The sequence below is a fragment of the Coregonus clupeaformis genome, chromosome 24, assembly GCF_020615455.1.
Source record: "Coregonus clupeaformis isolate EN_2021a chromosome 24, ASM2061545v1, whole genome shotgun sequence".
NCBI lineage: Eukaryota > Metazoa > Chordata > Actinopteri > Salmoniformes > Salmonidae > Coregonus > Coregonus clupeaformis.
Window position 1 is genome coordinate 32,504,838 of NC_059215.1, and position 16,569 is coordinate 32,521,406.

At 40.6% G+C, this 16,569-nt stretch overlaps 1 protein-coding gene across 2 annotated transcripts in view; it reads left to right on the forward strand.

The window, feature by feature from the left end:
- Positions 1-7,908: 7,908 nt before the first annotated feature.
- Positions 7,909-16,569, forward strand: part of LOC121538287 (synaptonemal complex protein 2) — a 52,958-nt gene continuing 44,297 nt past the window's right edge. Inside the window, exons 1-15 of one of the 2 annotated variants that reach the window (XM_041846155.2) lie at positions 7,909-7,988; positions 8,333-8,370; positions 8,492-8,629; positions 8,835-8,963; positions 9,977-10,081; positions 10,241-10,265; positions 10,415-10,500; positions 10,796-10,890; positions 11,166-11,200; positions 11,587-11,729; positions 12,527-12,579; positions 12,681-12,726; positions 12,894-12,998; positions 13,406-13,466; positions 13,853-13,998. In XM_041846155.2, coding sequence (XP_041702089.2) covers positions 8,344-8,370; positions 8,492-8,629; positions 8,835-8,963; positions 9,977-10,081; positions 10,241-10,265; positions 10,415-10,500; positions 10,796-10,890; positions 11,166-11,200; positions 11,587-11,729; positions 12,527-12,579; positions 12,681-12,726; positions 12,894-12,998; positions 13,406-13,466; positions 13,853-13,998 — 1,194 coding nt within the window. In that variant the 5' untranslated portion in view covers positions 7,909-7,988; positions 8,333-8,343. The remainder of the gene's footprint in view (positions 7,989-8,332; positions 8,371-8,491; positions 8,630-8,834; positions 8,964-9,976; positions 10,082-10,240; positions 10,266-10,414; positions 10,501-10,795; positions 10,891-11,165; positions 11,201-11,586; positions 11,730-12,526; positions 12,580-12,680; positions 12,727-12,893; positions 12,999-13,405; positions 13,467-13,852; positions 13,999-16,569) is intronic. The other variant, XM_041846156.2, reaches the window with a different exon arrangement.

The window sequence follows — 16,569 nt, forward strand, 5'->3', positions numbered from 1 at the left end:
GCTGTGTCCTGATCACCCAGAGAGATTCAGGGACTGCCCCCAGGTGCTATGTAGAGAGGGTCTGACTGGGCAATGTTACTGGGAGACAGAGTGGACTGGAAAGGCTTATATAGGAGTGGCATATAGAGGAATAAACAAACATGGAGCGGTTAATTCCTGTGTAATGGGATTCAATGACAAGTCATGGAGTCTGGAGTGCTCCAATGACAATTACACTGCCTGGCACAACAATAAGAGCTCTGTGGTACCTGTCTGCTCCTCCCGCTCCAACAGAGTAAGAGTGTATCTGGACTGTTTGCACGGCCATCTATCCTTCTACACCTTCTCCTCTGGCAGTCTGACCCAACTGCACACATTCAACAGCACATTCACTGAGCCTCTGTACCCAGGGTTTGGGGTTTCGGATTATGGCTCCTGTGTATCTTTATGCCGGGTTAAACGTTGAAACTAAATATTAATGATCTCACCTCAGTGTCCCTGTAACAGGTACCCTCCTACTGTCCTAGAGGAACACCTGAAGCTTCACTCTCCTATGAAGACAACTGTGTGACATGATTGGATGTTTTAAACTATGATGATGACTTCCACTACTGCTTGTGGGTTCGCTGATGACTGTATAATTCGATGCGGGATGCGCACTGTCTGCCACAGACAGAGCACACAAAAGCCTGTCCCGTCGTCTTTGTCTTTTCGCCAGGCAACGTTCAGTCCTTTTCTCCTCAGCCAACTGTACTCCTTGGTGGCAGAGCCCGCGCCAGGTGGAACAGTCCACAGCAAGTCTCAAGGGAGGCAGGGTTTATCCCACACTTCCTTAGTGACATCTTCAAGTGGTCTTTTACACACTTCTTCTGTCCACCTGCCGAATGACGGCCCAGTTGTAGCTGTCCGTACAAGATATTTCGCAGCAGGCGGTCCTCTGGCATCGATCCGGACGGCATGGCCGAGCCATCTGAGTTGGTGGTGAGGGATGGTCGCCTCAATGCTCCTGCAGTTGGATCTCTTCAGGATCTTTGAGTGTGGTACACGGTTCTGCCAGGTCACTTTGAAAATGCGTTGGAGGCATTGAAAGGACTCCAGTTGTTTTAAGTGGTGGCTGTAGACTGTCCATGTTTCACATCCATAGAGGAGTGTGGAGTGTAGACTGAGACTTTGGTGGACAGGTGCAGGTTGCTGTTGTTGAAAACTCTCTGGATGAGAAATGTTTGATCCGGTTCTTGGATATTCTGGTTGATGTTGCATTCTTCCGAGAGGATGCTTCCAAGGTATTTGAAGGTGCAATGGCGAGTGAGGAGCCTGCAATGGAGAAAGCGGATGGTTCAGGTGGAGGATCAGATGACCACTGACATAGGACCTCTGTTTTTGGGATGTTAACAGACAGGCCCTCATTCTGCTGTATGTTTTCACAGCTGCTGTGAGGGTGGCTTGTCCTGTAGAGCTTATGGGGTGTGTGACCCAATGAACACTGTCACATTGATACACTCTAGTTATGTACATGATTATGTAAATATACATGGTATATTCCTGAACTGGTTCACACACATTTTAAACTAGACTTAATCAATGAAGTGTGAATCATCACACACTGATTGCGAACAAACATTCATTTCAAAATCAGAAATCTTTAAAAAAAAATCTTTATGGTTCTAGCCAAATGTCCTCTCTTTAAATACATTAACATTTTTGTATGTGTTCAGCTTTAATTTGTGCTTTAACCTTTATTGTGTTTTCAATCAAAGTGGAAGAAGAACTGTTATCTGTTAATGGAGCTTTTGTTAAGGTGCATTATTTCCCTAGACTTAGATGTTTGTGATCTTTGTGTATGTTTTATTACACAGTGTTGTGGACATTGTTCACAACAGTAACCTAGGTCACACATCTCTCTGTCAAATTGTAGTGACAACAAATCTTTTTATCTATGAGCTAAATTACACTGAATGAAATGTTCCTGTAATTATGAAATTAACTGAATGAGGTGTAGGCCTACTAATCAATTTTTTTTTGTGAAAATAGAGGTTTGGTTCTTATTATGTTTGGTGAATGCAGAGCTACCCACGAGAGCTTGGGAATGGGAACTGTCTGATATTATTCATTATATGATGGAAAGGACCACTTATACTTGTAGATTAGGCATTCTCCAACTATCCAGAGAGCTATCTCTAGGTCGTTCCATGAAAAGAGTGCCTTTAGCGTCCCTTTGATATTTTAAGTAGAAATTGTGTACCAATACTGAATTTTAAAAGCCTGTTATATTAAATGAAGTGCCCTTTAATAAAGACCATGTGGAAAATTCAATGAATCTGAAAATAAAGACTTGCTAAAGTTATTTTCTTGGTATTTCATTACTTTAACAGAATGTTTCCTAAAATTTCAAACATGGTTACATTTCATTTAAATTTTGGTAATGTTCTAGGAACGTTCTCCAACTGGTTTGACATTGGGAATGTTCTCAAATAGTTCAGAGAACGTCAAGAAACAAAGATTTTCTGTGGGAATTTCAGTACTTCAGCATAACATTTCCTAGAGGTTTCCTCATGGTTCTATTTAAAGCCATGTTCTCAAATTGTTCAGAGAACATTAGAAAACTTTAGTAACATTCAGAGAACGTTCTAAGAATGTTATTTTAAAACATACATTCCGTTCTCAGCATCAACAAAACTCTCTATCCTCTATCTTGTTATGTGTGTTCAGGTGTGTTGGCTGCGAACACTAATTTCACCCACCTGATCTTAATGAGTGCTTTTTTCCTTTGAAATGTGGTCTGTTTGAATAGACTAAAATCAACAGCTTTGTATAAATTAAAAAACATGGTCTGCTAGCTCCATCCTGGTGGCACAGAGGACTAATTCCATGGATAGAGAACAGAAGATCATGGGTTCAAATCTCACTGATGTTGTGCCATGATAAAAATGAAATGTATCTGCATAATTAATACCTAATTAAATTATATCTGTGCTTGGAGTTCAAAACAGTTAAACTAAGCTAGCAGTGTTATTAAAAGTTCTCAGAACATTATTGAATTACCTTCAAATAACCTGTAATTTCCATTCTTGGAACATTAATAAAACCTTTCAGGGAACCATAGGAAAATGTTCTCAGAACCTCCCTGCAACCTAAAAAGGAATGTTCTTAGAATAGGTGAAATTTTCACTTCTGTTCTCAGAACATTTAAAAGACATTACATTTTACTGCTCAGGAAACTTATGGCTTCATTCCCAGAACCAATAGGAAACCAAAAACGTACATTCCCACAACTTCCAATGAACAAAATTTGCTAGCTGGGAGGTGAGCTGGTTATACTATTTTTGGCCATTTTCTGGTCTTTTGTGGTGGAAAACTGAGCGGGTCGAGCATAACGTGTCAACCCTGTTACCCATAGATAGACAGGCTACAAATGTTTTAACAATGTATTTTTTTGGGTGAAGCTTGCATTCAATTGCCACTTCCTGTTGCACACAACAAGCTTCCATCCCCCCTGTCACAAGGGGATTTATGGCTGATTTAAGATGAAATCGTCAACCCTGTTACGGTCAACCCTGTTACTTTATTTTGGCACTTACTCTCCTCATTTTTGCATTTAACCTCTTGATATGGAAAAAACTGTTTTTTATCAAGTTGAACATGTGCTCTTTATGACAGAATGTTACAATTAGGTGAAATAAAAAGTATTCTTTGACCAAATTACACTTCTCAAAATGCACCGAAATGGTGGAATGACCCCTCTCACCCAACTACCCATATAACTATCTCTCACCCAGTCTATACTCAAAAGCTGTGATTGCTCACCTGGAGTCATCAGCATACAATATTTAGGTGATCTAGCTGAAAGCAAAGCACAACTTTAGAAACTGTTCACACGTATTATTATTTTGCTGCACTGCCCGCTGTAGCGCCAAAACTGTCAATGCTACCAACACCAAAAACAACTTTAAAACATCCAGACTGCCACTGGTCAGGACAAGCTACTCGCCAGTGGTGTAAAGTACTGCTTAAGTGTTTTTTGGGGGTATCTGTACTTTACTTTACTATTTATATTTTTGACAACTTTTACTTTTACTTCAGTACATTCCTAAAGAAAATAATGTACTTTTTACTCCATACATTTTCCCTGACACCCAAAAGTACTCATTACATTTTGAATGCTTAGCAGGACAGGAAAATTGAGAACATCCCTGGTTGTTATGTCTGACTGTTGGAGTGTGCCCCTGGCTATCCGTAAATAAAGTAAAGACAAGAAAATTGTGCTGTCTGGTTTGCTTAATATAATCCATTTGAAATGAATTACACTTTACTGTTGATACTTAAGTATATTTTTGCAATTACATTTACTTTTGATACTTAAGTATATTTAAAACCAAATACTTTTAGACTTTTACTGTGTTACTTTCACTTTTCCTTGAGTCATTTTCTATTAAGGTATATTTTATTTTACTCAAGTATGATATTTTGGTACTTTTTCCACCACTGCTGCTCACCTGATTTACCTGATTTCCAGGTAAGTCATGACATAGCACAAGTACCAATCTGGGCTAGCTAAAGCCAACTTCATAAAATTGCTAGGTGGCTAGTAGTATTACAGAGAAACAACAACAACAAAACAATTTGAGGGGGCCCCTGTAACCCCTATGGGCATGACACCTCTGTTGGAGCATTCTATTATATTACATTATTATATTATAACATATTATATTATTTTGTGTGTGTGTTCAACTATTATGGAATTATAATTTTCACGTGCCCATTATGACAAAGAGAGAATTATATTTTTTTGTGTCCAACTATATGGAGTTGTACTTTTGACATTTGCTAATTGTACAAGGAATCATTGTTACTATCCTTAAGTATTGAATTTCAGATGATTATTTTCTGAATATGTATTTGGTAGACTGTGTATTAGATTTTATGCTATCATACTAATCAGGAATGAACCGTTTTGTTTAATTTTACATTTACATTTTAGTCATTTAGCAGACGCTCTTATCCAGAGCGACTTACAGTTAGTGAGTGCATACATTTTTCATACTTAATTGCACAATGTATTATTGTAATGATAACTGTAGGAGCCATTTTGGCCAATTTAGGTGGTTGTTGTGTTGTGTTGTCTAGTTTGTCTGTCTTTGCACATTCCACTGAATTTGTACACTAGAGGGCAATAAATGTTGGGTCATGGTTCACTGGTCACATACAGTTTACTGTATAGAGTATATACATTTACATTTGAGTCATTTAGCAGATGCTCTTATCCAGAGCGACTTACAGTTAGACACACAGGTGACCAGGAAGTGGGATGCACAGGTATGGAGAGCATACACTGAGTGTAGAAAACCTTAGGAACACCTGCTCTGTCCATGACATACACTGACCAGGTGAAAGCTATGATCCCTTATTGATGTCACTTGTTAAACCCACTTCAATCAGTGTAGATGAAGGGGAGGAGACAGATTAAAGAAGGATTTTTAAGCCTTCTGACAATTGAGACATGGATTGTGTATGTGTGCCATTGAGGGTGAATGGGCAAAACAAAATATTTAAGTGCCTTTGAAAGGGGTATGGTAGCAGGTGCCAGGCGCACCGGTTTGAGTGTGTCAAGAACTGCAACGCTGCTGGGTTTTTCACGCTCAACAGTTTCCCGTGTGTATCAAGAATGGTCCACCACCCAAAGGACATCCGGCGAACTTGACACAACTGTGGGAAGCATTGGTGTCAACATGGGCCAGCATCCCTGTGGAACGCTTTCGACACCATTTAGAGTCCATGCCCTGATGAATTGAGGCTGTTCTGAGGGGAAAAGTGGGGGTGCAACTCAATATTAGGAAGGTGTTCCTAATCTTTTGTACATTCAGTGTAGGTATAATGTTATGTCACCACTGGCTTTTACAAAGTTTTGCGATGAAAGAGTTCAAAAAATACTTCTACTTACAGGTCTGGATGGAATGGAAATGTCTCTGTAGATGTGAACTGTAAGATAATGCATTCTGCTTGTAAGTATGCATAAACAAAGATATTATGTATGAATAAATGTTATGCACAGGCAGAGAATCAGGTGTGTGTGTATGTCAAAATATGTAGGTGCTAGTCCTGGTCAACTGGAGATTGGGTGTGAGTGAAAGGGAATTTCCATTTTGTAACAGTAAAGAATCAGGTCATTACTTGTAGGCCTAAGCTGTCATCTAATCTATTTACTGAAAAAGATTATTGTCATATTTGGTGTTTATATAATATTCAGCTATTAAGCTTTTGTCATAGTTGTGCTTAAACCATTTTTTCTTTTTCAAATATTTATTTTAATTGGTGACAAAATCTGAAAACAAAACCTAAATGTATGATGTGAACATTTTAATGGACTAGCAGTTGTTATGTGGTTGACTACATGAGTTAGCTGACAGCGTCACGAAAATGATGCACATGCTTCAATGTGGCAGAAGTCTTTGAGTTGTTGTGATTCTGGATGTCCAAATAGCTACCAACAATGACAAACTGCCATGTGGGGAATCATAAGTGACTCGTTTCATCTTGTTCTTGATACCATGTCTTGTTTTGAGGTGTTTTGACTGATTTCATGTCAATGATATGGTTAAACTGTGGTTAAGTGCTTGTTGTGAAAATGTATTTGTGTTTTCAATGAACCTTGGAGACGAAGTATAGATTACATGTTAGCCCCATAGTTGTTAGCCCCATAGTTGAGCACACGTCAGTTTGGGTGGCTAAACAACCGAACCGTCTTTATAAATTACATAATCAATGGATTAATCTTATTTTAGGTCTTGCATACAGAATAAAAGGTGGAAATATTTTAAATAAGTCTGACTACATCAAGTAGCCGGTTGGTAGCCTATATGTCTCTATATTGGGATGAAAATGTGTGTGTCATAGTAGGTCAAACAGTTCATATAATAGCTTGCAGTAAGAGAAAAGTCAGATCAGTCAACCTGCTTACAAACATACACTACATGACCAAAAGTATGTGGACACCTGCTCGTTGAACATCTCATTCCAAAATCATGGGCATTAATATGGAGTTGGTCCCCCCTTTGCTTCTAATTTATAACAGCCTCCACTCTTCTGGAAGGCTTTCCACTAGATGTTGGAACATTGTTGCAGGGACTTGCTTCCATTCAGCCACAAGAGGCTGCTGCTGCCTATTGAAATCACTGGCCACTTTAAGAAATTGAACACTAGTCACTTTAATCATGTTTACATATATCTACTGCCAATGTTTGTCTGTGGAGATTGCATGGCTGTGTGCTCGATTTTATACACCTGTCAGCAACAGCGTGTGTGGCTGAAATAGCCGAATCCACTAATTTTAAGGGGTGTCCACATCCTTTTGGCCATGGAGTGTAACTTTGCATCTTATAAGTAGTTTTCCACATACAAACTTTATATGTCGGAATTCAGAATGAAATATGCTTCCCAAAAATAACATGGTCGCTGTGGTAGAACGTTTATTTTGATTGGCGATTTTCTGCATTTATCAGGGTGCCATCAGGTAGACTGATTTTCAGATGTGTCCATGTAAACAGGATTATTAGGGGAATCGTTGTTCTTGCAAAGCATGTAAACTTTTTTTTATCGAACTATTATATTAATCTGACTATCCACAATAAACGCATTATTGTATGCATGTAACCGTAATGACTAATCAGTTGCTAATCATTGATCAGTCTGACTCAGTATTTGGCCATTCTCATCTCTGGTCACATCCCAATTATCTCTCCTTCCTCCGAAAGTGTGCACTAGTACCCTTCCCTTAACTGATCTAGCTGGTATAGGAATGTTGGAAACTCCGTCTAGCTAGCCAATGCCTCCATTAATCCAGTGCTTTTAGATTTGTGGGAAGTAGTGAACGAGTGTACACTTCTGGAAAAAGGAGACGCACTTTGTGTGCATTATCTGCGCACCAGACACACGGCGCGCATGCTGGTTTACCATTATTTTCGCGCGCTCCAGCCTCCATCTCTACTCACAACTTCACTGAGGAAAACTGACAGGTAGCTAGCTATGTTGATAATTTGCAAGCTAGAATAACATATATTTAGGCAAAAACTGAATGTATTCAGTCGCACTCATTACGATCACCATTGTGTATTTACCAAATTAAGAGTGTAATGTTGTTATGTTCAATGTACCGGAATCGTTAGCTAGCTAACGTTAACTATTAACGTTAGGTGGCTAACGTTGCTAGCTAAGGTTAGCGATCTTATCTCTGAGTGACAACCTGCTTTTTAAATCTATGGTGACAACACAGTATGCCACTTATTATAAGCTAGCTAGCTTTAGCTAAGGATTACACGTATCTAAAGAAGATCCACTTTAATTTAATGATCTTTCACAGTGTGTGAATGTATGATGGCACCACGTCAGGACCCACAGGTAAAAAAAAAAAACTGTTGAAAGTATGTCTAGTATGTGAACATTTTAGTTATATTAACTTAAACTTGGTATCTACTTTGTAGCTAGCTATGACAAGTATCTGCTAACCCTGTTCTTGCAGTTGGAGAAGCTGGTTGATGAGGTGCTGAAGAACAGCAATTTTCAGCCATTGGATGACTTCTTGCAAGATGATGTCGAGGGGACAACTTTGAAATGTTCCAAACAATTCCTCGCCAAATTGGACAAACTTGTTAGTAGGGTAAGGATGGACTGTAACGTTACATTCTTCCGCTCAACTCACTAGCTAAATTATATGTGTCTTTGGATGCTGTTGCCCAGGAGTAATCCCATTTGTGAGTAAATGCACTTTATTTGCAAGTAGCTAGCTAAGGACAGTCTATTCACATTCCTCCCTGTTTTGGTTTAGTATTTTATGTGGATACATGTTTTCTTACCTTGTTTAGGAATTAGATCACAGAAATGTCAAGCATGCTTGTTTGGGACTTGCCATCCTGCACAAATTTGGGAAAAATCTGGCTTTACCTGGAGGCCAAGGCTTATCTTGGATGGTACTCCAAGGTCTTGTCAAAAAGATAAGTATTTCAACCCTATTATACACCCAGTGGCCAGTGACCCGTTCACGAAAACAGTTTGCTCCTACAGACAGTGAGTCACGTGGCCGTGGCTTGCTATATAAAGCAGGCAGACTGGCATCGAGGCATTCAGTTACTGTTAGATTGAATGTTCGAATGGGCTAAACGAGTGACCTAAGCGACTTTGAGCGTGGTATGATCGTCGGTGCCAGGCTTGCCGGTTCCAGTATCTCAGAAACAGCCGGCCTCCTGGGCTTTTGACGCACAACAGTGTCCAGGGTTTACCGAGAATGGTGCGACAAACAAAAAACATCCAGTCAGCGGCAGTCCTGTGGGTGAAAAACAGCTTGTTGATTAGAGGTTGAAGGAGAATGGCAAGAATCGTGCAAGCTAACCGGCGGGCCACAAACAGGCAAATAACGGCGCAGTACAACAGTGGTGTGGAGAACGGCATCTCAGAACGCACAACTTGTCAGTCCTTGTCACAGATGGGCTATTGCAGCAGACAACCACATCGGGAGTGGGGTTCATCTCCTATCAGCTAAAAACAAGAAGAGGCGGCTCCAGTGGGCACGCGATCACCAACACTGGACAATTGAGGAGTGGAAAAACATAGTCTGGTAATCCCGGTTCCTGTTGCGTCATGCCGATGGCAGAGTCAGGATCTGGCGTAAATTGCATGAGTCCATGGCACCATCCTGCCTGGTGTCAACGGTACAGGCTAGTGGCGGTGGTGTAGAGGTGTGGGGAATGTTTTCCTGGCACACGTTAGGTCCCTTGATACCAATTGAACAATGTTTCCATGCCCCGAAGAATTCAGGCTGTTCTGGAGGCAAAGGGGGGTCTGACCCAGTACTAGGTGTGTGTACCTAATAAACTGGCCACTGAGTGTATATGTCCACCCTACATTTACAACCATATTATATCTGGATTATGTTTATTGTATGAGCTATACTTTATGTAAATATATTTATATTGAGTGGTGGATTGTGTATCTGTCTGTCTGTGTGCACATGGTGCAGTGGTTTGAGAAAGCAAGGCTGTTGTGGATCGAGGCATGCACACAGAGGAATGAGACCTTGCTAAACCTCGCTGAAGACTTATTTGACTCTGTAATGGTGAGCATTGAATGTAGAAATACAGTCAAATGTGCTTGACCAGATAATTGCTGTTTATAAAATAGTTAAATAATTGAAGTAGTTTATTTTCCAGCTAACGTAAAAAAAAAAATAGCATTTTAGCTGTCATTATCTGCAGCTTTGTTTTTCCTCCAATAGGTTGTTCATGAATCAAGTCAAGAGGGTATGTGTGCATTTTTTAAAAACTTCTCCCAAGTTTTTGCTCCTCTTGTCTTATCATAATACATGCTAGGACACAAGCATGTCTGTGTTTAATTGAGAACTTTGTTCAATACATTAAATTAACCAAATGTATTACTGTATGTGTTTTAGGAACATATCAGGTCACTGAATGCTTTCTACATCTCATTGGCCAGCTGGCTGCAGACCCAAGAGTCCACATAATGATCCAGAAAGAGGTGAGGGAGAGTTCTTTCAACAGAGACCAAAGTAATGCCACATTTCAAAAGTGTAGAAAGAATATGTCCTATAAAGTGATCTACATGGGTTCAGCTGCAGAAGTTACTACTATAATGCATTATATTATGTTTTGCATTATTGAGGCAAATGAACCAACTTGGGTCTCTTTGTCCAAGTCTTTGAAAGGGATTGTGTAGCTCAATGACATGGTTTTAAACTTCAAGATCCTTTTTGAATGAAATTTGAAACGTGATTATAAGGTACATTGACTTGAGTCCATGCCATTTTTCATAGGCTATTCGGAAACTGAACATCATTCTGGATAAGATCCCCGCGGAGCTCAAGAAGGAGAAGAAGATCTTATCGTCTCAAGAGGCCTCAGATGTCATGTATGTGATGCAGAGGACTGTATCCTGATACATTCAATTATTTACTTCAACTGATGGATGTATTCTATTTATCGCACTGTGGCCATCTGTAATGCCCTGTGTCAACAGAACCCCACAGTAGGATAACTGGTGGTCACCTATATCAATCATTTGATATGATATTGATATGAGCGAGGCATGTCGTGACATAGTTTAACCATTGAACTCTATTGATTGGTTTGTCTGGTTGGTTTGTTGGTTGATTGGTTGACTGGTTTGTCTGCTTCATTCCACAGGAACAACCTGGCCAGTCGAATTGTAGAGGGTGGAGGTAATTGCCCCGCCAGTGCCCTGTTCTGGCATGCGTTAGATTTGAACCATCACATTGGGCACTGACGTCATTTCAACTTCTAGTTTTGATTTACATTCGGTTGAGTTGTTGTGAAATCCATTTCACCGTGTCATTGGATTTAGGTTAAAAGTTGGGTGAAAAAAATAGGAAATTCCCTTACGTTGATTACTTTTTGCAAATCTAATCAGTTTTCCATGCTGATTTAACGTCATCAAATTTTTTGTTGAAATGACATGGAAACAACGTTGATTCAACCAGTTTTTGCCCAGTGGGATGCTTACATTAGAGGCCACACACATATACAAACACTTTTTCTCTCTCTCCCCCCCCCCCCTTTTCTCTCTCTTTCTCTTTCTTCTCTGTAGATTATGACCTGCAGATAGCCTTGATGGAGGCCCTGTGCAGGATGACCACCCGTGCACAGCGGAAGGAGCTGGCTGACCACTGGTTCTCCATGGAGTTTGTTGCCAGCACCTTCAGCAAAATTCAGGACTCTGAGTTTGAGACGGTAAAGCCTGGCCGTTATAGCCAAACCCAGGCCGGGATTCAAACCAACCCAGATTTGAAACAACATCCCACTGGGCCACACTGGTTGAATCAACGTTGTTTCCACGTCATTTCAATGAAATTACATTGAACCAACGTGGAATAGATGTTGAATTGACATCTGTGCCAAGTTGGATTGCACTTGAATTTACTTTGCGTTGTGCAGATGTGATTCGGAAGTTTAACTGCAAATCTGCAGGCTTGTTACTAGGTAGAATTAGTCTAAATTAGTGAAAGACAATGCCATATGGTTGAAATGATCATATACACTGAGTATACAAAACATCGCATCGGGATGAGACGCAAATGCAGCTACTTTGCTGTTATTCTGGCTGCACTGTTTGACGTGACTGTAAGTTAGCCATAGTTGGCTAGCTAGCAAGCAAGGGATAAGAACGCTGCCAGCCAGTATGGCAATTGAACATTTAGAACGAACGACTGGATCGTGTCCATAGATACAGAACAAAAAGACTGGGTCGCGTCTCTGGCAACTGAACCGATAGAACGAACGACCAGCCGGCTTGGGTAGCAACCCGAGACTGGAAGGATGGAATAGTATGAATAAATTAATCAAAATAACATTTTTAATGAAAATATGTAAATCATTATTTGAATATGTTGGTAACCCATTGTTACCAAGGATATATTGGCACCTGTGCCAATATATCCTCCAAACACCAGCTTTGAAGGCATTATCACTTAATTACATGTATTCTATAATGCTTAATGGGACAATGTGCAACGTGTCTATTTTTGCAGGACTGCCGCAGGTTTCTAAACCTGGTGAATGGGATGCAGGGAGATGGGAGAAGGTACACAGACACACCTTTGATTAGTGATCACACTGTAAAACTCAAACGGCTCTACTACTACAGTATATCACAACATATCCCTGTTGTTTTCCTGCCCCCAGAGTGTTCTCCTACCCTTGTCTGGAGGTGTTTCTGGACAAACATGAGGTCAGTCCCTACACACACACACACACACACACACACACACACACACAAACACACACACACACAGTTAATGCATGGAAGCCAAATGTTTTGCATAAGTGTGACGTTTTTCAGTTGCTTAAGAGATATTCAACTTGGCCGATTGAGTCAACAGTGATGTGTGCCCCCAGTTGCTGATGCCCGCAGATGAGAAACTGGAGGAGTTCTGGATCGACTTCAACCTGGGAAGTCAGAGCGTCTCCTTCTACTTCTCTCTCCCCGATGAGGATGCACAGGTACCGCTGGATTCAAAATCATTCTCAATGGAGAATCTCCATTAAAGTCCAGAGCCATGCTTAATCTGGGTCCAGGAAACCACCCCTTACCGACCGTCACCGAGGTTTATTTGACGGACAGTAATGCACAAAGTGAAATGAGTCCTAATCTGAATGTTGATCAAATCTACTTGACATAGCCACATGGCCTACTTTTTCTATCTTGTATAATCTGTATAATATAGTCATCAATTCCTCACTCTACCATTGGCAGCATTGCATGCTATGTTTGGAATTGACTTTCCCTCAGAGTCTGAGTCAAGAGTCCGTGTTAGGTGGATAGGATAGATTCAGAATTAGGGGGATCAGTTGTAGAACTGGTTACCGTTGCAGGTCAGCAAAACATTTGTATTGGAATTTTTCCACAGGAAGGTCAGTGGGACACAGCCTGCATCCCTGAGAATGAAGTCCACAGTTACACAGTCACAGGTAACCAAACATATATGGACATACACTCACCTTTTCTCTCAGCCCACAAGCCATAGCTAGCCATCTAATGCCTGTCTAGTAGGGTGGAAAGAAGGTGTTGCGTAGAACAGATACGATCATCCACCATGTAGAAATAGGGAATGGCGTCAGCTCTATTCAATACATTTCTATCTGCAACGTTTCGGCACATTTCATATAGCTGAAAACGCCCTGGTGTGTGTGTGTGTGTGTGTCTGTATGTGTGTGTACGGAAAACACACTGGTGTGTACGTGATTGTGTGTGTGTGTGTGTGTGTGTGTGTGTGTGTGTCGTGTGTACTGAAAACTGCCTCCCTGTCTGTGTGTGTGTGTGTGTGTATGTGTATGTGTGTGTGCTCTCTGTCTAGAGGAGGGTAGGAGGAGGGTGCTGAAGCTGAAGCTGTTGGAGCCACTGTGTGTGAGCGGGGTGGAGGGCTCCCACCTCACCATCCACTTCAGCTCCTCCCTGGACATCCTGCAGGCAGCCAGGAGCGTCTACGGACACAAGAACAAAGTAGGTAGCGTTTCTATCTAACGCAGTGTATTCATTAGTGTGTACCGTGGAAAAGCAAATGAGAGTTTCTTATTGGACAAGTTCAGGTAGGTCCTTCCCCGGTTCGCCAGGTTTTGTTCCGTTTGGTTTCTAGTGAATACGACCCTGCTAACAGGAGACAAGTTGGCCCCAAGCCTGAGAACTGGGGCCCTATGTAGTGTCTTACTTTACTTTAATGCACTACTTAAGTAGTTTTATTGGGTATCTGTACTTTACTTTACTATTTATATTTTTGACTACTTTTACTTTTACTTCACTACATTCCTATAGAAAATATTGTACTTTTTACTCCATACATTTTCCCTGACAACCCAAAGTACTTGTTACATTTTGAATGCTTAGCAGCACAGGAAAATTGTGAAATTTACGCACTTATCAAGAGAACACGTGGTCATCCCTACTGCCTATGGTCTGGCGGACTCACTAAACACAAATTCATATTTTGTAAATCATGTTTGAGTGTTGGAGTGTGCCCCTGGCTATTCGTACATTTAAAAAACAAGAAAATGGTGCCATCTGCTTTGCTTAATATAAGGAATTTGAAATTATTTATACTTTTACTTCAACTTTTGATACTTAAGTATATTTTAGCAATTACATTTACTTTTGATACTTAAGTATATTTAAAACCAAAAACTTTTAGACTTTTACTCAAGTAGTATTTTACTGGGTGACATTCACTTTTACTTGAGTAACTTTCTATTAAGGTATCTATACTTTTACTCAAGTATGACAATTGGGTACTTTTTATACCACTGAGTGTCTCGCAGTAGGAGTGCTGGTCTAGGATCAGCCTGTACATGTAATCTTATTCTTTGTGAACTACAAGGTAAAACTGATCCTAAATTAGCACTCCTACTCTGACACCTATGACCCCTGGTCTTGGATCAGTATTTAGCAGCAGTACTGAGTGACAGCCAAGTTTGAGTGACAGCCTTATAGTGATATTAGTGAACTTTTTCCAAATCTGTTGCCATCTTAAAAGGATCATTAACTAATATCACATTTTAAATAAATTGGGAAACAAAAGTCAATTTCACAGTGTTAAAAAAATCGTTATCATTGCAAATGAGTGCATACTTCACAAATCAATCCATGATAATAAATGTGTTTTTTGGCCTAACTGTTGGAGGCTTACAGTGCATTCGGAAAGTATTCAGACCCCTTGACTTTTTCCACATTTTGTTACATTACAGCCTTATTCTAAAATTGATTAAATCGTTTTTTTAGATCTACACACAATACCCAATAATGACAAAGGAAAAACATGTTTTTAGACATTTTAGCAAAAAATAAATAAAAGAATAACTGAAATATCACATTTACATAAGTATTCAGACCCTTTACTCAGTACTTTGTTGAAGCACCTTTGGCAGCGATTACAGCCTTGAGTCTTCTTGGGTATGACACTATAAGCTTGGCACACCTGTATTTGGGGAGTTTCTCCCATTCTTCTCTGCAGATCCTCTCAATCTCTGTCAGGTTGGATGGGGAGCGTCGCTGCACAGATATTTTCAGGTCTCTCCAGAGATGTTCGATCGCGTTCAATTCCGGGCTCTGGCTGGGCCACTCAAGGACATTCAGAGACTTGTCACTCCTGCATTGTCTTGGCTGTGTGATTAGGGTCATTGTCCTGTTGGAAGGTGAACATTCGCCCCAGTCTGAGGTCCTGAGTGCTTTGGAGCAGGTTTTCATCAAGGATCTCTCTGTACTTTGCTCCGTTCATCTTTCCCTCGATCCTGACTAGTCTCCCAGTCCCTGCCGCTGAAAAACATCCCCACAGCATGATGCTGCCACCACCATGCTTCACCGTAGGGATGGTGCCAGGTTTCCTCCAGACGTGATACTTGGCATTCAGGCCAAAGAGTTCAATCTTGGTTTCATCAGACGAGAGAATCTTGTTTCTCATGGCCTGAGAGTCCTTTAGGTACCTTTTGGCAAACTCCAAGCGGGCTGTCATGTGCCTTTTACTCAAATAAAATTGTATTAGTCACATACACGTGTTTAGCAGATGTTATTGCGGGTGTAGCAAAATGCTTGTGCTTCTAGCTCCGACAGTGCAGTAATATCGAACAAGTAATATCTAACAGTTTCACAACGTATACCCAATACACACAAATCTAAGTAAGGAATGGAATTAAGAATATATACATATATGGACGAGCAATGACAGAGCGGCATGGACTAAGATACAGTAGAATATTATAGAATACAGTATATACATATGAGATGAGTAATGCAAAATATGTAAACATTATTAAAGTGACTAGTGTTACCTTTCTTAAAGTGGCCAGTGATTTCTATAGGCAGTAGCAGCCTCTAATGTGTTAGGGATGGCTATTTAACAGTCTGATGGCCTTGAGATAGAAGCTGTTTTTCAGTCTCTCGGTCCCAGCTTTGATGCACCTGTACTGACCTCGCCTTCTGGATGATAGCGGGGTGAACAGGCAGTGGCTCGGGTGGTTGATGTCCTTGATAATTTTTTTGGCCTTCCTGTGACATCGGGTGCTGTAGGTGTCCTGGAGGGCAGGT